This window comes from Mytilus galloprovincialis, chromosome 13 (assembly GCF_965363235.1).
Source record: "Mytilus galloprovincialis chromosome 13, xbMytGall1.hap1.1, whole genome shotgun sequence".
In the NCBI taxonomy this organism is placed as follows: Eukaryota; Metazoa; Mollusca; class Bivalvia; order Mytilida; family Mytilidae; genus Mytilus; species Mytilus galloprovincialis.
Window position 1 is genome coordinate 39,005,247 of NC_134850.1, and position 27,404 is coordinate 39,032,650.

General features: G+C 32.9%; 1 protein-coding gene across 1 annotated transcript; it reads left to right on the forward strand.

The window, feature by feature from the left end:
* The first annotated feature begins 374 nt into the window (after positions 1–374).
* On the forward strand, positions 375–8,379 carry LOC143057513 (uncharacterized). Its single transcript, XM_076230824.1, has 4 exons — positions 375–463; positions 6,204–6,262; positions 7,468–7,650; positions 8,195–8,379. The coding sequence occupies exons 3-4, from the start codon at positions 7,515–7,517 to the stop codon at positions 8,377–8,379; spliced, it is 321 nt and encodes a 106-aa protein (XP_076086939.1). The 5' UTR covers positions 375–463; positions 6,204–6,262; positions 7,468–7,514.
* The last annotated feature ends 19,025 nt before the right edge of the window (positions 8,380–27,404 follow it).

The window sequence follows — 27,404 nt, forward strand, 5'->3', positions numbered from 1 at the left end:
CAATTTAAAAGAGGGGGTGTGTATTGACGGCATTTTTTGCACAATTAGATTGAAAAGTTAGTGAAATCATTAAAGCCTTTCAAAATTCTAGCTATGCATTTCGGAGAAGAAAGATCACTGGTGATCTCACTATGATAATCTTACACGTATAGTTTATGGTCAAAATTGTTATGAGCAAAGATTTGACTCGAAAGGATATTTTACACACAAAAGCGAGACTTTTGTTAATTACATCTTGTCGCAAAATAGCAAGTTGATTAAAGCTCTAGTTTATGTATGAATATTCATGACAAGATCTCATATTGAATAATAATTGAGACTAGCTACTTTTTCAGTTTTTTTTTTCATGTGTATGCCTATTTTATTCCAGATCTTGCGAGACTCGAGAGGCTTATACAGTATCTCAGAGATATTACAAAAGATGTTGGAAGCTGTCAAGATGGTTTAGCTGTTCAAAACGCAGGTATACAAATTTATGAAAATAAGGAAACTCAATTTCCGAATGATAGAGACATCTTCTGGTTAAACATTAATGTTGTATTTATAGCAGGCACTTTTTGTTGAGTAAAAACTATGGGGCAAACTTTGTCCTGAGAGTGTGTATATGGTGTATAAACAATAATTCATTTTGTGATGTGTAATGGAAGAATTAAAATAAAAACAGGAAGATATGGCATGATTGATAATGCCAAAACTGTCGGAAAAAATACCATGAAGGGGAAACGCACTATTAATAAACGTAACTAAATCATATATATGTGATAATCAGTCAATTGAGACTACTATGCATCTAGGAAGTAGATCTAGGAAGATGTGGTATGAGCGTAAATGAGAAAACTCTTCATCCAAATAACAATTTATAAAAGTAAACCATTATAGGTCAAGGTACGGTCTTCAACACGTAGCCTTGGCTCACACCGAACATCAGGCTATAAAGGGCCCCAAAATTACTAGTGTTAAACCATTCGAACGGGGAAACGAACTGTCTAATCTATACAAAAAAAAACCGAGAAACGAGAAACACGTATAAATTACATAAACAAACGACAACAACTGTACATCAGATTCCTGACTTAGAATAGGTGCAAACATTTACAGTGGGGTGAAACGTTTTAATGGTACCAAACCTTCTCCTTTTTTCTGAGGCAACGGTATACAATCACAACATAGAAAACGCACTGCCTGAAGTTCATAGTTCCTATGATAGGCCGTTCAAAATTTTGTGATTAGGCTATTCTGACTCATCAAAGTACACTATAAAAAAATCTAGAAAGTGGTGGCTTTGTCGTATATTGTATTACAGGAACACTTTTTGTTTATAGGATCAATCGTGCATTGGTGAGTTGATAGGGATTTTATCTTTTGATAAGATTTGATTTTTATTCATTTATTTCCTGTCTTAATTTTATTGAAATATACACGTCAGTATCATCATTTCTTTACTTTCAGCATTGTCCAAATCAATTTTGTCTCACAAATGTCAATTTTGTGTCACAAAAGTCGATTTTGTATGCAAATTAGTTCACAGAATCCAAACTAAACAAATTTGCATACAAAATTGACTTTTGTGAGACAAAACTCAATTTTGTGAGACAAAATTCAATTTTGTCAATTTTGTCTCACAAAAGTCAATTTTGTCTTACAAATGTCAATTTTGTCTCACAAATGTCAATTTTGTGTCACAAAAGTCGATTTTGTATGCAAATTAGTTCACAAAATCCAAACTAAACAAATTTGCATACAAAATTGACTTTTGTGAGACAAAACTCAATTTTGTGAGACAAAATTCAATTTTGTGAGACAAAACTCAATTTTGTGAGACAAAATTCAATTTTGTCAATTTTGTCTCTCAAAAGTCGATTTTGTCTCACAAATGTCAATTTTGTCGTCACAAAATTGACTGACTTTTTTTTCTCACAAAAGTCAATTTTGTCTCACAAAAGTCAATTTTGTCTCACAAAAGTCAATTTTGTCTCATAAAAGTCAATTTTGTCTCACAAAAGTCAATGTTGTATGCAAATTAGTTCACAGAATCCAAACTAAACAAATTTGCATACAAAATTGACTTTTGTCTCACAAAATTGACTTTTGTCTTACAAAATTGAATTTTGTCTCACAAAAGTCAATTTTGTCTCATAAAAGTCAATTTTGTCTCACAAAAGTCAATTTTGTCTCCCACAATTGACTTTTGTGTTTTAATTTCCATATTAGGTAACAAAAGTCAATTTTGTATGCAAATAAGTTTATATTTGCATACCTTTTTGACAAAATTGACTTTTCTTATGACAAACATCACAAAATTGAAGTTCACTTAAAACAAGTCTGTATCACATAGTTTTGCAAGACAAAAATGATTTTGTTATGACAGAATTGAATTTTGTACAAAACCACAAGAGTCCCATTCGGCGCCCCGTAGTCACACACTGACGCCAATTCTAGATTCAATACGCAATGTCATAACTCATTTGGTAATGTCAACATCTTCCAATCCAGTACCTGGCACCGACATTCATAGTAGTTTCATTGAGGGCAAATTTTTGGAAACCCTAAGAAAATTTTTCAACCGAGGCTGGCATTTTAACTTTAATTTCCAGGAGACTGAGCATCTTATTCAACGACAACCATACTGAAATACCTTTAAAAAAAAGAAGAGCGTAACTTTTACTTTACTATTTTGACCCAGTAATCTAAAAAAATCAAGCAGCTGATATAAGAACAGATTGATTAAAAAAATAGAGGCTCTAAAGAGTCTGTGTCGCTCGCCTTGGTCAACAAAGGACACAGATGGATTCATGGCAAAATTGTGTTTTGGTGATGGTGATGTGTTTTTAGATCTTACTTTACTTAACATTATTGCTGCTTACAATTATCTCTATCTATAATGAACTTAATGGCCCAGTAGTTTCAGTGGAAAATGTTGGTGAAAATCTACAAATTTTATGAAAATTGTTAAAAATTGACTATGAAGGGCAATAACACCTTAGGGGTTCAATTGACCATTTTGGTCATGTTGACTTATTTTTAGGTCTTACTTTGCTGTACATTATTGCTATTTACAGTTTATCTCTATCTATTATAGTATTCAAGGTAATAACCAAAAACTTCAAAATTTCCTTAAAATTACCAATTCGGGGGCATCAACCTAACAATTGGTTATCCGATTCATCTGAAAATTCCAGGGCAGATAGATCTTTACCTGATAAACTTCCTGTTAGATTTGCTCTAAATGCTTTGGTTTTTGAGTTATAAGCCAAAAACTGCATTTGACCCCTATGTTCTATTTTTAGCCATGGCGGCCATCTTGGTTAGTTGGCCGAATTACCCGACACATTTTTAAAACTAGATACCCCAATGATGATTATGGCCAAGTTTGGTTTAATTTTGACCAATAGTTTCAGAGGAGAAGATTTTTCTAAAAGATTACTAAGATTTACGAAAAATGGTTAAAAATTGACTATAAAGGGCAATAACTCCTAAATGGGTCAACTGACCATTTTGGTCAAGTTTGACATATTTGTAAATCTTACTTTGCTGAACATTATTGCTGTTTACAGTTTAATTCTATCTATAATAATATTCAAGATAATAACCAAATGCAGCAAAATTTCCTTAAAATAACCAATTCGGGGGCAGCAACCTAACAACGGGTTGTCTGATTCATCTGAAAATTTCAGGGCAGATAGATCTTGACCTGATAAACAATTTTACTCATGTCAGATTTGCTCTAAATGCTTTGGTTTTTGAGTTATAAGCCAAAATTTGCATTTTACCCCTATGTTCTATTTTTAGCCATGGCGGCCATCTTGGTTAGTAAGCCGGGTCACCGGACACATTTTTTAAAACTAGATACCCCAATGATGATTGTGGCCAAGTTTGGTTAAATTTGGTTCAGTAGTTTTAGAGGAGAAGATTTTTGTAAAAGTTAACGACGACGGACGACGACGACGACGGACGACGACGACGACGGACGACGACGACGACGGACGACGGACGCCAAGTGATGAGAAAAGCTCACTTGGCCCTTTGGGCCAGGTGAGCTAAAAATCTACATGAAACACAGAAATCATGCATATCCTCAAAATTCCATCAAGAACAGATCCTCACAAAGACAGCTTTGCTCGGAATACTCCATAAAATTGAGAATGGAAATGGGGAATGTGCCAAAGAGACAACAACCCGACCATAGAAAAAAAAAACATAAAAAAAAACCAAAAAAAATGTAGCGAGAAATTCCCGCACCCGGAGGCGTCCTTCAGCTGGCCCCTAAACAAATATATACTAGTTCAGTGGTAATGAACGCCATACTAATTTCCAAATTGTACACAAGAAACTAAAATTAAAATAATACAAGACTAACAAAGGCCAGAGGCTCCTGACTTGGGATAGGCGCAAAAATGCGGCGGGGTTAAACATGTTTGTGAGATCTCAACCCTCCCCCTATACCTCTAGCCAATGTAGAAAAGTAAACGCATAAAAATACGCACATTAAAATTCAGTCCAAGAGAAGTCCAAGTCTGATGTCAGAAGATGTAACCAAAGAAAATAAACAAAATGACAATAATACATAAATGACAACAGACTACTAGCAGTTAACTGACATGCCAGCTCCAGACTTCAATTAAACTGACTGAAAGATTATGATTTCATCATATGAACATCAGGCACAATCCTTCCCGTTAGGGGTTTAGTATCATACCATCATAACATATATGAGAAGAACATAACCCGTGTCATGCCAACAACTGGTTTTTGAATACATGTGTTTAGTTCCGATGCAAAGACCCAATAAGTGAATCAATATTAAAGCCAACATATGCAATCTTTAATGACCTGACAACAGTATCGTAACTATATCCCTTCTTAATAAGTCTATTCAAAGGTTTTGTTAGTTTTTGAGGTGAATACTGACACCTTTGTGCTTTATAAAGAATATTTCCATAAAAAATTGGATGTGAAATACCTGAACGTATAAGAAGTCTGCATGTTGAGCAATATTTACGAAGACTATAAGAGACTGGAAATCATTATGAACGGATATTTTGAACAAGATGCAGTAACTGTTGAATCATCAGCAGACCAATTAAAATCAGTTTTACATCGGATGACCGTTAGGGCATTCCGGTATATTGCTGTCATCTATATTTTAATTACGTAACTTTCGTTTTGGAATTGTAACCGATCTATAAACATGATAAATTCGCAGACATCGTCGAGTGCAAAATAATATTCCTTATCGCTTGTTTTAAATTTATTTATTAAATGGATACGCCAATATTTAAAAAAAAACCACATTAATAATATGAAAATGTTTTGTTGTTAAAAGTATATATATAAATATATAAGTAAAGCATCTTTAATATCTATGCACAAGTACAGAAAAAGTGCGTAAACGCATGCGAAAGAATATCTCAGAACGTTTGGAATCTCCCATGCAGAGTTCTCGCTCTTTGCTCTCTCTCAAGAATCGATAACTCTGCCTGGGACATTTAACGTGTTGCAGGAAAATATGAATGCCTACTCAAATCCAATCTCTTAGAAAAAAAATGAATTATTACAGAAGAGTGTTCACCATGCACATGCATGACACTATTATTCATGTAGAAGAATAGAATGATATACTGATGGATGAAAATGATATATACATGTAACTGTAATATACAAATATCATCAAAATATATAACAACAAACCAGAGTATACTGATTTGTATCACGACAATATAATAGTTATTACGATGAGGTTGAATTTATCATCCACGCACGAACTTGTCTCAGAAAAAAATATCTGTACCTCAACCTCACTTTCATGTACTAGTATACAGATGTGATTTTTTTTCTGAGACAAGTGCTTGTGACCATCCACAAGAACTTGAAGTCATCCGATGTTCAGTACTTCGGTACTTGTTTTGGATATTGATACGAATTGATCTTTGGATTAATTAATTATTACATGACAGATGCGCAGTATAATAATTTTGATTGAACATAACATCGTATCGTTTCAAAAGCAGACTAGGGAACAGTTGTAATAAAGATACCAATTCAAAAATATTATTTTATGACCTTACATGGTTTATGAAAATTATCAGTATCATGCTATATCATTTACGCACACCAAACTATTCAAACATGATAAAGTTAGTAAGGGAATAATACCATGAATTTATTTTCTTATATATAAATTTATATAAAACTGTATTTTTCAGGAGTGTTACTCATTATCGACACGTTTGTTGTCCAGGATATGGAGGTTCTGGTTGTCTTGGTAATTATAACTATTTCATGGAAATTTTGAATTTCATTTGACTTTGTTTTACTTTTGGTCTCCACTAAACCTGATAGCCAAGGGTATATGCAGAAAAAAGTGCCATGTTCAACATCTATCAATTATCTAGCGTATCATCTGCGGACAGCTAGGGCTTTGGTACTTTCTAGATTCACACTGATATCATATCATATCATTTACAGTTAAAAAAAAAGGGGGGGGGACTAGTAAGATAAAATTTACAAAGCAATTTTTAGTTCCAATCGCTATAAATCCCTAGTTCGACCGATCATGAAATATGCCTATACAACTTGGGATCCCTATCTGAAGGAGGATATTCATCGGACTGAGAAGGTTCAGCGAAGGGCAGCAAGATATTTCGAAAACAGATACCACAACACATCATCTGTCACAGACATGCTAGAAAAATTAGAATGGCATCACTTGAAGAACGAAGGAAAAAAATCAAGATTAGTGCTATTATACAAAATTATAAATGGACTAGTCCAAGTAGATGCCTCTGGTAGACTAATTAAACCAACAAGACTTAGTCGAAACATGCATAGCGGTTCCTTCCAAATACCATCGTGCAGCACAGTTGCTCGGAGGGAATCCGTCTATCCAAGGACTATACGATACTAGAATGCCATATACACTAATACGGTAATGGCTAAGAGTCTTGAATTATTCAAGACTCTATTAACTGATTAAATCTATATCAGCTTGTTTTTACTAACACATTATTTTTCTTGTACAGCACCGTGACCGCTTGTCTGTTTTTGTGATTTTTTTGATTTTTTTTTTATAAATTCCTTGTAAATTAGCGTATGCACAAACCATAGTTTGACCAAACGTGACAGAATAACCAGAAATGATGGCGGCCACCAAACGACAGAAGCAGAAGCTTTGGCGCTGTCGTGCGGATGACCCGATTTGGTGTTTTGGCTTGAAAATGGCTCTACATTTAGGTAAAGCACTCAAACACGCAAACACACAAACACATGAAAAGATATCAAATTATGACATACTTCATTTAAATCTAAAATGCCATTTACAATGTAGTTCAGACACATGTTAGAGAACGATTTGAGAAATATAAACCGTTTGACCTATATTCAACCTTATGATGTTTATAAAATACAGAAATTTATAACTTTTTTCACCAAATTTTAACAAAAAATAATATAACATTTCTTTTTTAAAAGCTTTATGCAATAATAACCAATTAACGAGCACAGATGGCGCCTGCAACATGTACTATTGGTATGACTACATGACATACAGAGACTTTAGAGTAGAGAGGAACAGCGGTGGAATTTGTAAAGCACCAAACTGTTGTGAGAATTGCAATTCTGGATTTTATGCAGATTGTAATGGTTACTGTACAAGTAAGTGAAATAAGTTAGACAATTCAAGTTTTAAAGTATGTTCAAAATATATATATATTATTTCTTATTTATAAGTGGAAACATTCCGTAGTGCAATAGCAGATTTTCCTAGAATACTAAGAACCTTTCAAAGCATATGTTATCTGTAATGATTATTTCCGATTCCTATATAGTTAATGCAAATGACAAAATTAAGATAAGGAGATCCATCAGAGTCCAAAATACGTGGGTGTAAGCAGCTCTCGATCACCGTTGAACAAAATCTATTAAGATCAATTTTCAAGATGGTTGGTTTTCTCGTAATGTCTAGCCATGCATTAAAAAATATATTAAAGCAATTATTGGCAGCCATGGTTTACATAATTTTCGATTTATGATCAGCTTATTACCCTTAATATAGTAGAACTCATGTTGATTTAGTCTGGATCAAAATTTATCTTAGGCAATAACCCCCAAAGATTTGATCTACCCGAATTGTATATATACATTTACATGTTCATTATAATCTGTAAAGCACAAATTAACATGATACATCTTTTTTCAGTATGTCCACCAATACAAAATTGTGTTCATAGGACCTGTGAAGCGTATTATGGTTCTAATAATAAATGTGAATACTGCAAGTATGAAAATACACACCAGCGTTACGAAAGGGCATACAAGTACCATGATGACAAGAAAATATGTGAACGTATGTATGTTTTACAATATAAATTGTGTCAATTCTGACCGTATAATAATTAAGAATTCGAATCAATTAAATACCTAATTACGGTTCACTTAATTTTTGGTAATACGCTATCCGGTTGATGCTTTGATATTCCATGATAATATGTTTTCCTAGTTATCTGAGACAACGTGGGGCCAAATGACATCTATACTATTAAACGAGAAGACCTCATTTTGGGTGTCGCTTCTCTTCTTTCCACAATAAATTAATCAACACGCCCCTGTGTCCTATAGGTACAGTGCATAGTCGCATTTGTTATCCATTCATATGATTATTCAGATTGAGTTATTTTGGGAGAAAAGCGAGAAAAAAGGCATCGGATATTGTCCCGTCATTGGATGAAATTTTAAGTCAGATTAGACTTCCGGTTTGCGTTTTTCTGTATACTTTGAACATACATATACAAAGAATAAAGTGTATTTTCAGAATTCTATCTGCTATCATTTTCAAGTTTACTATCCACGGCGGTCACAGAGTTTATTAAACAGGGAGAGTCTGTATACTATATCAATGACCACCATGGATCTTAGAATTTTTAACTTCTATACTATTAAACGAGAAGACCTCATTTTGGGTGTCGCTTCTCTTCTTTCCACAATAAATTAATCAACACGCCCCTGTGTCCTATAGGTACAGTGCATAGTCGCATTTGTCATCCATTCATATGATTATTCAGATTGAGTAATTTAGGGAGAAAAACGAGAAAAAAGGCATCCGGATATTGTCCCGTCATTGGATGAAATTTTAAGACAGATTAGACTTCCGGTTTGCCTTTTTCTGTATACTTTGAACATACATATACAAAGAATAAAGTGTATTTTCAGAATTCTATCTGCTATCATTTTCAAGTTTACTATCCACGGCGGTCATAGAGTTTATTAAATAGAGAGAGTCTGTATACTATATCAATGACCACCATGGATCTTAGAATTGAACTTCTATACTATTAAACGAGAAGATCTCATTTTGGGTGTCGCTTCTCTTCTTTCCACAATAAATTAATCAACACGCCCCTGTGTCCTATAGGTACAGTGCATAGTCGCATTTGTCATCCATTCATATGATTATTCAGATTGAGTTATTTTGGGAGAAAAACGAGAAAAAAGGCATCCGGATATTGTCCCGTCATTGGATGAAATTTTAAGTCAGATTAGACTTCCGGTTTGCGTTTTTCTGTATACTTTGAACATACATATACAAAGAATAAAGTGTATTTTCAGAATCCTATCTGCTATCATTTTCAAGTTTACTATCCACGGCGGTCACAGAGTTTATTAAACAGAGAGAGTCTGTATACTATATCAATGACCACCATGGATCTTAGAATTGAACTTCTATACTATTTAACGAGAAGACCTCATTTTGGGTGTCGCTTCTCTTCTTTCCAAAATAAATTAATCAACACGCCCCTGTGTCCTATAGGTACAGTGCATAGTCGCATTTGTCATCCATTCATATGATTATTCAAATTGAGTTATTTAGGGAGAAAAACGAGAAAAAAGGCATCCGGATATTGTCCCGTCATTGGATGAAATTTTAAGACAGATTAGACTTCCGGTTTGCGTTTTTCTATATACTTTGAACATACATATACAAAGAATAAAGTGTATTTTCATAATTCTATCTGCTATCATTTTCAAGTTTACTATCCACGGCGGTCACAGAGAGAGTCTGTATACTATATCAATGACCACCATGGATCTTAGAATTGAAAGTAAAAACACTATATTTATATAGTAATGAATGTTCATAATATACAGAAAAGCGCTAAAAATATTCATGTGAACTTTTGATACCTTTTCTGAAATTCTCCAGTCATTAAATCTTTTACAAAATTCATTGATTACACAAAAAAAAAGAAGATGTGGTATGAGTGACATGTTGAGACAACTCTCCACAAGAGACCAATATGACACAGAAATTAACAACTATAGGTCACCGTACGACCTTCAACAACGAGCAAAGCCCATACGGCATACTCAGCTTTAAAAGGCCCCGAACTGACAATGTAAAACAATTCAAACCAGAAAACTAGCGGCATTATTTATGTACAATCAATCACAGAAAGGATTTTCGAGCATGCGTATTATGTTGCCATAGTTAAGCGTGCTTAAGTTCAAAGGGCACAAACCGAAACTATACCGACTACGTCGGAAAAATGAACGAAAAACAAATATGTAACACATAAACAAACGACAACCACTGAATTGCAGGCTCCTTACTTAAATGTTCATAACATACTAAATGTATGTTCATATTGAAATTGATAGAAAACCACAAATTGGAAATTTTGGAAATAAAAGAGGAGGGATAAAAAAAAATCATTTTCCTGTCCCCAATAACCTATGACTTATGATACTTTTGCTGAAATTGTCCAGTCATTCAATATTTTACAAAATTCTTCCGACAACACTTTACATACTTTTAACTACGCTCTGAATGCCCGTGATTTCGCGGATGTGTTCTAGTACAAATATAAAGTAAGAAATATTTATTTGGCAAAAGTACAAAATTGTACGGCCACGGCTTGACAAAGAATGGGACTGCCGAGAAACATAATTGGCAAGTCCCTAGTATATATAATTAAACCTTATAGTCCATTCCTTATTCCTTATTTCCACATTATTGTCCATTCCTTATTCCTTATTTCCACATTTTTGTCCATTCCTTATTTCCACATTATTGTCCATTCCTTATTCCTTATTTCCACATTATTCTTATTCCTTATTTCCACCTTATTGTTATTCCTTATAATGTCATTTCCTTATCTATCAATATAATATCCTTATTAACATTATTGCTTCCAAAATATATCGGATGCTGGCCCTGGGAAACAGAAGCTCAGCGGATACATAATTCCATTATAAGAAGCATAATATATTTGTAGATGTTGTGTCGCTATTTTCGCCACATGGTCGAATTCAGTGGCTATGCCAAGAGTTATTGGACACTGAGTTCGACCACCGCCACAAATGCGGTAGCGACACAACACACCCGCCGTGACCGTACTTTTAAATGACCACACACATATATTTATATTTAAATTACCCTGTAATGAAATAAGAAAAAAACAATTGCCCACATGAGATAAAGTAACGCTGTCAGATGTGAATATACCGGGCTTATTATATATTTCAGGCTATTTTATGTAACAACCTCCCAATTGTATATATAGCTAAGCGGCAAAGGTGTACATTCTTGTGGCTGCTTTATTCATGCTTATTGGTTTTTACCATATCTCCGATTCAAAATGAAACTGAATCCATTATTCCTACATGTATTCAAACCTTTAAAACTTAGAACACATGAACACTGGTACTTGTCACCAAAGTCAGAGAATAAGGGGACTTTAACCTTTGGTCTTTGCATTTTATATTTTTAACCAATAAATTAGACAATATTTTAGTTTAGTTTCTGTTATTTCTATACATGTACCATGACAACATTGATCCGTTTTTGAGAATAGGATAACAATATTAGCAAAATTTTGCAACGTGATCTTTCTTTACGGATAACAGTTAGCTGTCCTATAAACCCTTTTAATTTGTTTCAAGTGACATATAAGCAATAAATATAGTTACATGCAATAATAGTGCCTTAAGTGATTATAAAAGTGGTGGTCGAATGATATCATAATTATACAATTTACGGAACGCTTCGAAAGCCACTAGACCTGTACACTATGTTTCTGATGTATCTACTTGATACAAATCAAAAATACTAAAAAGGAACAATTTACAGACACTGTGTCCTATCGATGTATCTACTTGATACAAATCAAAATATACTTAATTAAAAAGACACAATTTACAGACACTATGTCCTATCAATGTATCTACTTGATACAAACTAAATTATCCTTTAAAGACACAATTTACAGACACTGTGTCATATTAATGTATCTACTTGATACAAACTAAATTATCCTTAAAAGACACAATTTGCAGACACTGTGTCCTATCAATGTATTTACTTTATACAAACTAAATTATCCTTAAAAGCCACAATTTACAGACACTGTGTCCTATCAATGTATCTACTTGATACAAACTAAATTATCATTAAAAGCCACAATTTACAGATACTGTGTCCTATCAATGTATCTACGTGATACAAACTAAATTATCCTTAAAATACACAATTTACAGACACTGTGTCCTATCAATGTATTTACTTGATACAAACTAAATTATCCTTAAAAGACACAATTTACAGACATTGTGTCTTATCAATGTATCTACTTGATACAAACTAAATTATCCTTAAAATACACAATTTACAGACACTGTGTCCTATCAGTGTATCTACTTGATACAAACTAAATTATCCTTAAAAGACATAATTTACAGACACTGTGTCATATTAATGTATCTACTTGATACAAACTAAATTATCCTTAAAAGACACAATTTGCAGACACTGTGTCCTATCAATGTATCTACTTGATACAAACTAAATTATCCTCAAAAGCCACAATTTACAGACACTGTGTCCTATCAATGTATCTACGTGATACAGACTAAATTATCCTTAAAATACACAAATTACAGACACTGTGTCCTGTCAATGTATCTACTTGATACAAACTAAATTATCCTTAAAAGACACAATTTACAGACACTGTGTCCTATCAATGTATCTACTTGATACAAACTAAATTATCCTTAAAAGACATAATTTACAGACACTGTGTCATATCAATGTATCTACTTGATACAAACTAAATTATCCTTAAAAGACACAATTTACAGACACTGTCTCCTAACAATGTATCTACTTGATACAAACTAAATTATCCTTAAAAGACATAATTTACAGACACTGTGTCATATTAATGTATCTACTTGATACAAACTAAATTATCCTTAAAAGACACAATTTACAGACACTGTTTCCTAACAATGTATCTACTTGATTCAAACTAAATTATCCTTTAAAGACACAATTTACAGACACTGTGTCATATTAATGTATCTACTTGATACAAACTAAATTATCCTTAAAAGACACAATTTGCAGACACTGTGTCCTATCAATGTATTTACTTTATACAAACTAAATTATCCTTAAAAGCCACAATTTACAGACACTGTGTCCTATCAATGTATCTACTTGATACAAACTAAATTATCATTAAAAGCCACAATTTACAGACACTGTGTCCTATCAATGTATCTACGTGATACAAACTAAATTATCCTTAAAATACACAATTTACAGACACTGTGTCCTATCAATGTATTTACTTGATACAAACTAAATTATCCTTAAAAGACACAATTTACAGACATTGTGTCTTATCAATGTATCTACTTGATACAAACTAAATTATCCTTAAAATACACAATTTACAGACACTGTGTCCTATCAGTGTATCTACTTGATACAAACTAAATTATCCTTAAAAGACATAATTTACAGACACTGTGTCATATTAATGTATCTACTTGATACAAACTAAATTATCCTTAAAAGACACAATTTGCAGACACTGTGTCCTATCAATGTATCTACTTGATACAAACTAAATTATCCTCAAAAGCCACAATTTACAGACACTGTGTCCTATCAATGTATCTACGTGATACAGACTAAATTATCCTTAAAATACACAAATTACAGACACTGTGTCCTGTCAATGTATCTACTTGATACAAACTAAATTATCCTTAAAAGACACAATTTACAGACACTGTGTCCTATCAATGTATCTACTTGATACAAACTAAATTATCCTTAAAAGACATAATTTACAGACACTGTGTCATATCAATGTATCTACTTGATACAAACTAAATTATCCTTAAAAGACACAATTTACAGACACTGTTTCCTAACAATGTATCTACTTGATACAAACTAAATTATCCTTAAAAGACATAATTTACAGACACTGTGTCATATTAATGTATCTACTTGATACAAACTAAATTATCCTTAAAAGACACAATTTACAGACACTGTTTCCTAACAATGTATCTACTTGATTCAAACTAAATTATCCTTAAACGACACAAGTTACAGACACTGTGTCCTATCAATGTATCTACTTGATACAAACTAAATTATCCTTAAAAGACATAATTTACAGACACTGTGTCATATCAATGTATCTGTATTATTGTCATTTTGTTTATTTTCTTTGGTTACACCTTCTGACATCAGACTCGGACTTCTCTTGAACTGAATTTTAATGTTTGTATTGTTATGCGTTTACTTTTCTACATTGGCTGAAGGTATAGGGGGAGGGTTGAGATCTCACAAACATGTTTAACCCCGCCGCATTTTTGCGCCTGTCCAGGAGCCTCTGGCCTTTGTTAGTCTTGTATTATTTTAATTTTAGTTTTTTGTGTACAATTTGGAAATAAGTATGGCGTTCATTATCACTGAACTAGTATATATTTATTATGGGGCCAGTTGCGGGAATTTCTCGCTACATTGAAGACCTGTTGGTGACCTTCTGCTGTTGTTTTTGTCTATGGTCGGGTTTTTGTCTCTTTGGCACATTCCCCATTTCCATTCTCAATTTTATCTACTTGATACAAACTAAATTATCGTTAAAAGACACAATTTACAGACACTGTGTCCTATCAACATATCTACTTGATACAAACTAAATTATCCTAAAGAGACATAATTTGCAGACACTATGTCCTGTCAATGTATCTACTTGATACAAACTAAATTATCCTAAAAAGACACAATTTACAGACACTGTGTCCTATCAATGTATCTACTTGATACAAATAAAAATATACTAATAAGACACAATTTACAGACACCGTTTCCTATCAAAATATCTACTTGAAACAAACTTAATTATCCTAAAAAGACACAATTTACAGACACTATGTCCTAACAATGGATCTAATTGATACAAACTAGATTATCCTAAAAAGACACAATTTACAGACACTGTGTAAATATTTGTCCTGATAGATATGCCTGAAATATTTGCCACTGGACATTAAGCAACCAACAATCAATCAATCCTATTAAAATATCTACTTAGTACAGAGAAAATTTGTGGTCTTATAAATTATCTGAATTAATGAAATATATTGGAATACCCTTTAACAAGCATTTTAATAGTAATTTCAAACAGAAACTAGAAGATTTCTGCAAAATTAAAATTAAATATGAACTATCTAAGATAAAAGATGGAAACTGTGGTTAACTTTTTATTTATCACTAAATTAAGAATAAGTGCACACTCATTAGCAATAGAAACTGGTAGGTATGCAAGACCAACAATTGGAATACCCTTTAACAAGCATTGTAATAGTAATTTCAAACAGAAACTAGAAGATTTCTGCAAAATTAAAATTAAATATGAACTATCTAAGATAAAAGATGGAAACTGTGGTTAACTTTTTATTTATCACTAAATTAAGAATAAGTGCACACTCATTAGCAATAGAAACTGGTAGGTATGCAAGACCAACAATTGGAATACCCTTTAACAAGCATTGTAATAGTAATTTCAAACAGAAACTAGAAGATTTCTACAAAATTAAAATTAAATTTGAACTATCTAAGATAAAAGATGGAAACTGTGGTTAACTTTTTATTTATCACTAAATTAAGAATAAGTGCACACTCATTAGCAATAGAAACTGGTAGGTATGCAAGACCAACAATACCCTCTAATGAGAGATTTTGTAAATTTTGCACAGGAAAAATTTAAAATGAGATTCATTTCTTGATTGAATGTCCGCAATATAACAAAAATAGGTCTAAATATAAAATTAATGATATTAATCAAATAATTTGGATGAAATTTTTTTCAAAAATGTTAAATCCTATGTCTGAAAAAGGATAAAAATCTATTTGTATGTATATTGAAGAAGCTCTTGATTTGTGAGACCACCGTACCGTTTCATCAGATACTAATCTTTTACAGTAGTTCGTGCATATACACATAATTTTTATATCTTATATAGGTGATTGTGTGTTTTAAGTAAATTTATGAAAATTTGGAACAATAAATTAATGATGTATAAGTTTATGGTATCAATATCAGTTTATAATGTAATGTCTTTCCTACTGTTATGAAAGATTGTATCAGAGTTGAGCCGTCTTTCGATAATACATGCTGTTAAATTGTATATTATACACCATTGTTTGCAATACGAGCAGTCGAGCCAACTGCATAACTTGTGTCAAGTTTGACGACTGTTTATTTTAAATAGCAACCAAAGAACAGTTATCTCTGTGAAACATAACTTGTTTGTCCCTCAATTTGAACTTAAATAATATAACTATGGCCAATAGTATTGGAACAAGTTCTAAAAACAAACAAAAATATCATATCTTTCATAAATTACCCATTCTCATATTGAGGGACCCTACAATTTATGGCAGGATGGGGACAATTGCATCTCAAACATTTGTGAATGTATCGACATTGTGGTAACATACATGCACCTATGTTATGGAACTCGTAAAACATTTCCTGTTAGTGTTAACCATATTAACCCCATAACTAGGTGCATTTGGCTGCACTGTATGAATATATAACAGCCAAAGTTCTTGGTCAACAGTAGCCCATGACATAGCTGGATTTCTAGCTTTCTTTAGACGAAACTGTTGATTATAGTCCTTCGAACCTGGCCCAATATTGAACGACTTGCACCCAACTTAACCGAATACATACATGTTAAAATATTTTGTGTATCTTCTAAATGTACACCAACATAAATACTTATGTAAATAAAGAAAGCATCTATCCATGTGTTAATATCAGTAATCTTTTTACTTAGTTTAGTTTGGATAATCAGCTGTCCATTTGTATCTACAGTTAGAGAATTTGATTGCTCTGTGCCTGAATTTGTATTAAAGCAATATACCTAAATCTACATATTCACCATTAATTATTTTGTTCCGAGTTTTTGTGAAACATTTAAACATAGATTATCATTTGCACTAGTTATTGGCAAATATTAGAACTTTGTGTTATACCTGTATTCGATTGTTGCCTGAGTCAGGAGATGTAACACTAACAGTAGCTGGAGAGTGAATAAGGGCATTGACAATCTGAACAACTTCATTCCTAAGTTCTGGAGTCATCATACATGTAGCTAAAACTTGCGTGGAAGTATGCTGTCCAACGACATTGCTAGATCTGTTTCTAAACGGTGTCGGTACGTCCCTCTGCTGTACCCTTTGTCTGCATTTATAAGGACTTTTAGAGGGCCTTTGTGACATACGCACTGCTTTCCCCAATTCCATAAGATGTTTGGTTTTTAAAACTGAAAAATTACTAAAATAATATCAGTGAAACGACCGTTGAAAAGTTATAATATACTAGAACACACCCGCGAAATCGCGGGCATTCAGAGCGTAGTTAAAAGTATGTAAAGTGTTGTCGGAAGAATTTTGTAAAATATTGAATGACTTGAGAATTTCAGCAAAAGTATCATAAGTCATAGGTTATTGGGGACAGGAAAATGCTTTTTTTTTTTTATCCCTCCTCCTTTATTTCCAAAATTCCCAATTTGTGGTTTTCTATCAATTTCAATATGAACGGTAGTCGGTATAGTTTCGGTTTGTGCCCTATGAACTTAAGCACACTTAACTATGGCAACAGAATACGCATGCTCGAAAATCCTTTCTGTGATTGATTGTACATAAATAAGGCCGCTAGTTTTCTGGTTTGAATTGTTTTACATTGTCAGTTCGGGGCCTTTTAAAGCTGAGTATGCCGTATGGGCTTTGCTCGTTGTTGAAGGTCGTACGGTGACCTATAGTTGTTAATTTCTGTGTCATATTGGTCTCTTGTGGAGAGTTGTCTCAACATGTCAATCATACCACATCTTCTTTTTTTTTGTAATCAATGAATTTTGTAAAAGATTTAATGACTGGAGAATTTCAGAAAAGGTATCAAAAGTTCACATGAATATTTTTAGCGCTTTTCTGTATATTATGAACATTCATTACTATATAAATATAGTGTTTTTACTTTCAATTCTAAGTTCAATTCTGAGATCCATGGTGGTCATTGATATAGTATACAGACTCTCTCTGTGACCGCCGTGGATAGTAAACTTGAAAATGATAGCAGATAGAATTCTGAAAATACACTTTATTCTTTGTATATGTATGTTCAAAGTATACAGAAAAACGCAAACCGGAAATCTAATCTGTCTTAAAATTTCATCCAATGACGGGACAATATCCGGATGCCTTTTTTCTCGTTTTTCTCCCTAAATAACTCAATCTGAATAATCATATGAATGGATGACAAATGCGACTATGCACTGTACCTATAGAACACAGGGGCGTGTTGATTAATTTATTGTGGAAAGAAGAGAAGCGACACCCAAAATGAGGTCTTCTCGTTTAATAGTATAGAAGTTCAATTCTAAGATCCATGGTGGTCATTGATATAGTATACAGACTCTCTCTATTTAATAAACTCTGTGACCGCCGTGGATAGTAAACTTGAAAATGATAGCAGATAGAATTCTGAAAATACACTTTATTCTTTGTATATGTATGTTCAAAGTATACAGAAAAACGCAAACTGGAAGTCTAATTTGACTTAAAATTTCATCCAATGACGGGACAATATCCGGATGCCTTTTTTCTCGTTTTTCTCCCAAAATAACTCAATCTGAATAATCATATGAATGGATAACAAATGCGACTATGCACTGTACCTATAGGACACAGGGGCGTGTTGATTAATTTATTGTGGAAAGAAGAGAAGCGACACCCAAAATGAGGTCTTTTTGTTTAATAGTATAGATATACAACTCGTCTAAACATCAACCCAACAATGTTAGATCTGTAAATTTGCTTTCGCAAATTTAATATATATATATTTTATAAACTTCATACATTTATTCATTATTGGTTCCTCTTAAAATTGCTTGCTGTGTAGCAGATGAAACATTTCATATAACGATAGTTTTAAAATCGCAAACGTCCATGCGACACGTGTCTTTAAAACCATGTGCGCAGTTTTTATCTGAAATTACGGGTCTGTTAAAATTTCTATTTTTGGAAATATAATTCATGATTTCCACTGAATTAAACCAACAATTAAAAATTTACAATGAAATATTTAGAAACTATTTACAGAAGAAACAACAAAAGATATAAAATCTTTAACACTATTTTATACTGGATCAAAACCATGTGCTTTTTCTATCTTTCAAACTTTCCGAACCTTTTCAGTAAAATAAGATTTTTTGAAAGACATCCATTTCATATATCAAATCAAAGAAATATTATTAACTTTTGAAATAAACATTAGTTAATTCATACGGAACCCATTTTTTTGCGTCTTCCCTCTGCTTGCTTGAAAAATCTCGTGAAAGATTCAAGCGTAAGGAGACAAATGTCACTGCAAGGCAATCAGGAGTATACATCAACTAGACAGTAATCCACCGACATAAAAAGCATAGAGACATACATTTTTAGTCATTTGCCTTAAACAGACCAGGCGCAAAATCTTCCCTATGTACCTTCATTCCGAGAGTGTACTCTAAATACTTGTATATATACAAACACATATTGATTTACGCTGTTTAGATCACTCAAATAATAAATATGTTGCACAGCAGTCTCAAATAATGATCATAAAACATGCCAGAACGGGTTTTCCGTGACATGTCACAGCAAATCAAATAAAAACGTACAAAAAAAAAAATTAAACAAGAAATTTGACGGTTGAATGATATAACTTGTAATTTAAAGAATTCAAGGTTACTTTTTGTCATTTTATAGGATTATTAAGCGTTGATAGTTCGAACAGTTTTAGGAAATGTGTTTCGGTCAACGCTTTTACACCAAAATAAAATAACAAAAGAAAAAAAAAAGAAAACATGTTCTTTTTCTCGTTTTTAAGTCATATTTTTGTAATGGCATTCTGAATGAAATCGTTAGCGCAAAATATCATTATATTGTAATCAAAATTTTGAAAATTGAATCAACTTCTTATCACCTACAAACATCAATTATTCTTCACACTTTTAAATTTGTATCATTTTGCTTTCATTTATACATGACGGCGATTAAATTCTTTTAACACAAATGTTGATTATATATTTAAAGAAACCTGTTCCTGGAGACCAGACAGTACGAGATGTTTTCCTGGTTATTGCTCTGATGAATTCAGACAGAGCTGTATTTGTGCAGCCGGATTTGAAAGTCCCGCAGAGCATTGTACGAGAAGTAAGTCAAATAAGTTTAAAGTGATATGCAACGAGTGACTGGTGAAAAATAATGTTTATCCAATTCTTAAACCAATGCTAGAATATATCATAAACTTAGTCTTCTGTGCACGATTTTATCATTTTTGACGTAAAAATATCGTATAATCATCATTTTTTTAATCTCTGTCTGTTATGAAGTGAAAATATGGCAGCTCATTAATTGTCGTGTTTTGAAGCCGTAGTTTACCGATTGTCACTTTATCACGACCGACACTCGGTTAACCGAGAGATTGGTCGGTTAATCTATATTGAGTATGCGGCTATATCGGCGGTTGGTCTGTTAATCGGGTTGGCTAAAGTCTGTTCATCAGGTGCTATCGAGAAAATCATTGAAAGTTCAGCATGTTTCATTGTATAACTTTTTAAATATATTTTTATCATAAAAATTATTTATGTCTAACAAAACAATTCAATTTACTGAATCCAGTGGTGTAATTAATATTTTTCTAGCTTGGATGTCCGTTCAGTTAAAATGAAAAGACAGGTTACTCATCATCAATAAATTAAATTTTTACACACACAAAATGTACACAAAATGACACGTTGGTTGAATTTACTTTCACGCAATATTTTGAACATCGAAAAAAGACAGGCATTATGTTTGTTAACCATATTGGTATCATTGTGTGAAAAATCTACACGAAAATCTGTATTTTGGTGACACAAATCAATCTTTATTTAAAACCTGGTCTGTTAATGGGTCGGATGTATAAAACCCGGTCTGTTAATTGGTCTGTTAAGAGTTATGAATGGCAATAAAAATAGAATTTTACTGCTATATGGGGTGTTATCGGATCAAATGGGTAGGCTCAAGACGAGCGGCTAAAATATACGGAAACAACACATGAGCAATGAAACATACAATATACGGAAACAACACATGAACAATGAACAATTTAGACAATGGAAATTGAAAATTGATAAAGGTTTCAAAAAGTGTAATATTAAAGTAATATTAATTTCATCCAAGAATGGTCGCATATATCATGTGGATTCTGTTTAATTGTCATGAATGACACCAATTTGTCATCTACACTGGCAACCAGTATATAAATCAGAGATAAACGTCGTAATGAAAATAAACATCAGTAAGTGAAATATATTGGGATACTAAAATAAAAAGAATAGAGAAAGACTAATGAGTAAGATAAATAAAATGTTGAGAAAAGTGATATAACAATTTAAAGAATGCAGAAATAAACAACACCCCCAATCCGGACCCTCATGGTATATACGAGAATCTGGATGGAGACGCAGAATATAGAATAATAGATAAGGACAGTAGAGAGTGATGCATTACTAAAAAAGAGAGAAAAAATAATAATTGTTTAAGAATACAGACATGTTGTGAACTTGTCTGCTCTATGGTCGGGTTGTTGTCGCTTTGACACATTCCCCATTTCCTTTCTCAATTTTATGAAACACCCCTAGGTGTTGAAATAGTAACGAATTGCAATGTACTCATATAGGTGACACATGCTAGAAGTTTACATGCGGACAACTGCAGTTCTCCTCTGCAATTATGTATAGAAAGGAACTAAACGGAATAAAATGAATTAAAACTTAAGATAACCGAATGTAGCTGCATTCGCTCCTTTCCATTTACTTCTTTAGAATGATTTGTAAACAACATATGATTAAGTAATAGTAGAAAAGAACCAATTAGATGATGCTGACGAATTAGGGTTTAACGTCCAGTGACAAATATCATGTGCATATGAGAACGACAACACGTTATATGTACCCTGTGGTGTATTAGAAAGATTCTTTCAGTAGGATTTGAGAACATGCTACTTTGAACAGACACAAAAATTAAGGCTGATTGAAAACGTTAATTAATAAATTCATGCATATTCCAGCGGCCAATCCATATCACGCTATATTGAAGTGACGCACCCTTCAATAAAATGCAAAGAAAGTCAAAATTAAAATGCTCTTACTAGAAGGATACTGTTGCACCATATAGTCATTTGTTTTTCTCAAGAACACTTCATTTTTAAATTTTTCAATGGGAAAATATAAAGGTAGCAAAACTATTGTCGTGGCTAAATAACTCTTAACTGACACAATTCCAGTTGTCATACCCATTTACAGACTTTACTAAAACGTGGTATTATTCCCGTTATATTACAATTATGAAATATTTACTAACGTCAATTTATTTTTTAGAACCAAAGTACTATTTTGTATCCTTTAAATGATATCTAAAATTGTTTGTTTCGCCTTTTATTAAAAAAAATTGCTATGCGTATAAGCATAAATACTTGAGCGACGCCTATTAGTTTTACTAAAAACTGCGCAGACTATGAAATGTTTTTACAGGTGGAAAATGTCCTTTGATAAAATCACTTTGTCAGACACTTTTCTTTTTTTGATTTGGTTCTTATAATATGCCAAACATCTGTATATTTAATAGAGTTTAACATTAAATTGTGCGTTTTACTTTTAACAGACGTATAACCAACCCGATTAACACACCAATCGCCCATATATCCGCATAATCAATATAGATTAACCGACCAATATCTAGTGTCGGTCGTGTTTATAGTAAACAATCAACAAAGAATCAAGGATATTGAGCACGTGTATAACATGTACAATCAGATAATAGTTTGTTTCAGTGACAGATCCATGCGTATTGCGATCACCGGATTTTTACGAGCAGGGTCACTCTAAGGTAACTTTGAATACGCAAAATATGTCGGCGAATTACTTCCTGGAAGCAAGCAAATAAAAAAAGTAAACTTCTTCTAATGGTTTAAAGAATTTTTTTTAGAAAAAAAAGTATATGTACATATGTTTAATAATGACAACTATCCATTTTGATATATAAAAAAAAAACATTTGCATATTTTTTTTTTAATTTGAGGTTTCATATGACTTTAATTAATTTAAATCTTTTTTCTAAAAGTTTAATCAACTGGGTGATGTAATGCAATACAATGAAAATCTAACTCACTGCCCCTAACTCAAATGTTATTCTAGTTATATAATTAGACATTCCGTGATCATGTTAATCAGCGTGGGAACAGATTTAAATTTTGAAAGTAGCGCTTTTTTTTATACTTGCAATAAATGGTGAAACAAGTAGAATTTGATTATCGTGCAGAGAGTCCGGTCGGAATGGGTACGTTAAATCCAATGCCTCGTGTAAAGAGAATGCAACGCTCTTTGCACGTTAAGAACCCTTGCAACAACTCTTTGAGGGGTCCATAGGTGGCCTGTTGTAAGGCCAAATTTGTGTCCCTATCCATTATTTCCTCATTTTCCTGTGGTAGTCCAAATTCCCCAGACCCCCGGATGGCCCCTATTATTACAAGACCTACCTATTGTATTAAGTGTTCACTTTTTTTTTTTGTCATGAATATGCATGAAATATTTGCAACCAACAAGCAATCAATAATATTTCGCGTAAAGTCCTTCATAACCCTCTTCGCGGCAGTTTAATTTCCCAATTTTTAGCTCACCTGGCCCGAAGGGCCAAGTGAGCTTTTCCCATCACTTGGCGTCCGGCGTCCGGCGTCGTCGTCGTCCGTCGTCTGTCGTCCGTCGTCGTCCGTCGTCCGTCGTCGTTAACTTTTACAAAAATCTTCTCCTCTGAAACTACTGGGCCAAATTAAACCAAACTTGGCCACAATCATCATTGGGGTATCTAGTTTAAAAAATGTGTGGCGTGACCCGGCCAACCAACCAAGATGGCCGCCATGGCTAAAAATAGAACATAGGGGTAAAATGCAGTTTTTGGCTTATAACTCAAAAACCGAAGCATTTAGAGCAAATCTGACCGGGGTAAAATTGTTTATCAGGTCAAGATCTATCTGCCCTCAAATTTTCAGATGAATCCGACAACCCGTTATTGGGTTGCTGCCCCTGAACTGGTAATTTTAGGGAATTTTTGCTGTTTTTGGCTATTATCTTGAATATTATTATAAATAGAGATAAACTGTAAACAGCAATAATGTTCAGCAAAGTAAGATTTACAAATAAGTCAACATGACCAAAATGGTCAGTTGACCCCTTTAGGAGTTATTGACCTTTATAGTCAATTTTTAACCATTTTTCGTAAATCTTAGTAATCTTTTACAAAAATCTTCTCCTCTGAAACTACTGGGCCAAATTAATCCATACTTGGCCACAATCATCTTTGGGATATCTAGTTTAAAAAATGTGTGGCGTGACCCGGCCAACCAACCAAGATGGCCGCCATGGCTAAAAATAGAACATAGGGGTAAAATGCAGTTTTTGGCTTATAACTCAAAAACCAAAGCATTTAGAGCAAATCTGACAGCTGTAAAAGTGTTTATCAGGTCAAGATCTACCTGTCCTGAAATTTTCAGATGAATCGGATAACCTGTTGTTGGGTTGCTGCCCCTGAATTGGTAATTTTAAGGAAATTTTGCTGTTTTTGGTTATTATCTTGAATATTATTATAGATAGAGATAAACGGTAAACAGCATTAATGTTCAGCAAAGTAAGATTTACAAATAAGTCAGCATGACCAAAATGGTCAGTTGACCCCTGAAGGAGTTATTGCCCTTTATAGTCAATTTTTAACCATTTTTTCGTAAATCTTAGTAATCTTTTACAAAAATCTTCTTCTCTGAAACTACTGGGCCAAATTAAACTAAGCTTTGCCACAATCATCATTGGGGTAATTTGTTTAAAAAATGTGTGGCGTGACCTGGCCAATCAACCAAAATGGCTGCCACGGCTAATAATAGAACATAGGGGTAAAATGCAGTTTTTGGCTTATAACTCAAAAACCGAAGCATTAAGAGAAAATCTGACAGGGTTTAATTGTTTATCAGGTCAAGATCTATCTGCCCTGATGTTTTCACATGGATCGGACAACCCGTTGTTAGGTTACTGTCCTTAATTGGTAATTTTAAGGAAATTTTGCCGTTTTTTGTTATTATCTTGAATATTATTATAGATAGAGATAAACTGTATACAGCAATAACGTTCAGCAAAATAAGATCTACAAATAAGTTTACATGACCAAAATAGTCAATTGACCCCTTAAGGAGTTATTGCCCTTTATAGTTAATTTTTAACATTTTTCATAAATTTTTGTAAATTTGTAGAAAATATTTTCCACTGTAATTACTGGGCCAAGTTCATTATAGACAAGAGATATTTGTAGCAACAAGAATGTTCAGTAAAGTAAGATCTACAAACACATCACTATCACCAAAACACAATTATGTCATGAATTTATCTGTGTCCATTATTTAATATGCACAAGACCAAGGTGAGCGACACAGGCTCTTTAGAGCCTCTAGTTTAAATTATCTTTGTGTAGGTAAATGGGGAAAGATCCAAGTGTTACATTTTCGCGACGATTTATATTCTCTTTACATGAGGTTTCGGATTTAACGTCTTATTTTGACCGGACGCGCCTGCGAATTTATACATCCCGCATAGGTTCACCCCCGCATAGTCAAACAGACGCCTTAAGATATGTACGGCTAGTCGGAATAACCTATGTGACCATAGTAATATTCCCATTTTACAATTGGGGATTTAGTTTAGTATCTAAATATATAAAGGATATAAACGTTTACCGTTAGTCTAAGAATTACAGTTAAAATATTAAAGCATGCAATCCAAGAGTTTAAATGCCTTGCTTGCCAACTTTGTTTGGTTGTTTGCTCATGAATTGTTATTAAGATTGACACCTAAATACAATGGAGAGGCGGAGTAACAGTTTGTTTACTATATAAAAAAAGAGTTGATTGGACAATGGATATATTGGAAACAAGTTTAATATTCGTTGACCAATCTAACCTTTGTCTATAGTAAATAGACTGTTATACTCCACCAACCCATTGAAGTAAGGTGATAATCTTAATTACAATGCATGAACAAACAACCAAACAAAGTTGGCAAGCAAGGCATTTAAACTCTTGGATTGCATGCTTTAATATTTAAACTGTAATGAGGGTATGGAATTTGATTATGAACAGAAACAGTCCTCACAACATCATGATATTCTACAGGTTGTTTTTTTAGAGACTAGTATTCAAAATTTTAGAAATGGTTACATGTGTTATGAATTATCTATATCTTTTAAATTATCTTTGTTTTCTGTAATTTGAATCCGCGCAAATGTAATACAATATTGGACGTAACCATATATTTGTGAATATAGTAAGCTATCATCTGACAGCAGAATTAACATTTTAAACCTGGAGCAAATATTTTCACACACATCTTCGAATATGTACATTTATGATGGAAAGACCCTCATTTATTCTCTGAACAAAGAGTTTATAAGTTGTTTTTAATTTGTTTGTTTAATTGTTTTAGTTTTGGAAGAAATGATTTTTCTTAATGTATTCAATCTTGGAGAAAGAAAAATATTTACATTGTAAAGATTGCCAATGCCACAGTATATCAGACTGTTTTGGATTCAGACCTTTTACTTTTTACATACCAGTGACCTTCCTGTTACCTTCCTGTTTGCAATAATTCAACAACAAAAAAATAATGTTGGTCAGTTTGATCGCTGTAGTTGTATTACGAATAATTTGAAAAATTCAATCATCAAGAATTTAAATAACACCATTGATAGAGGTGATTTATACCATTCTATCATACATGTCATACTAGCCAATAGACAATAGATAAGAAATAAACCTCAAAGTTTAAATGGGAAAATTAGAAAAATCCGACACGCCTGTCGCTTTTCTTTTAATACACATTACTATGAGATCGAAATGTCAGACAATCAGTACGATTTAATTCCCTCAATTGTGTTATCCACAGATAAACATGATAAAGTGAAAGAATATCTAATAGGA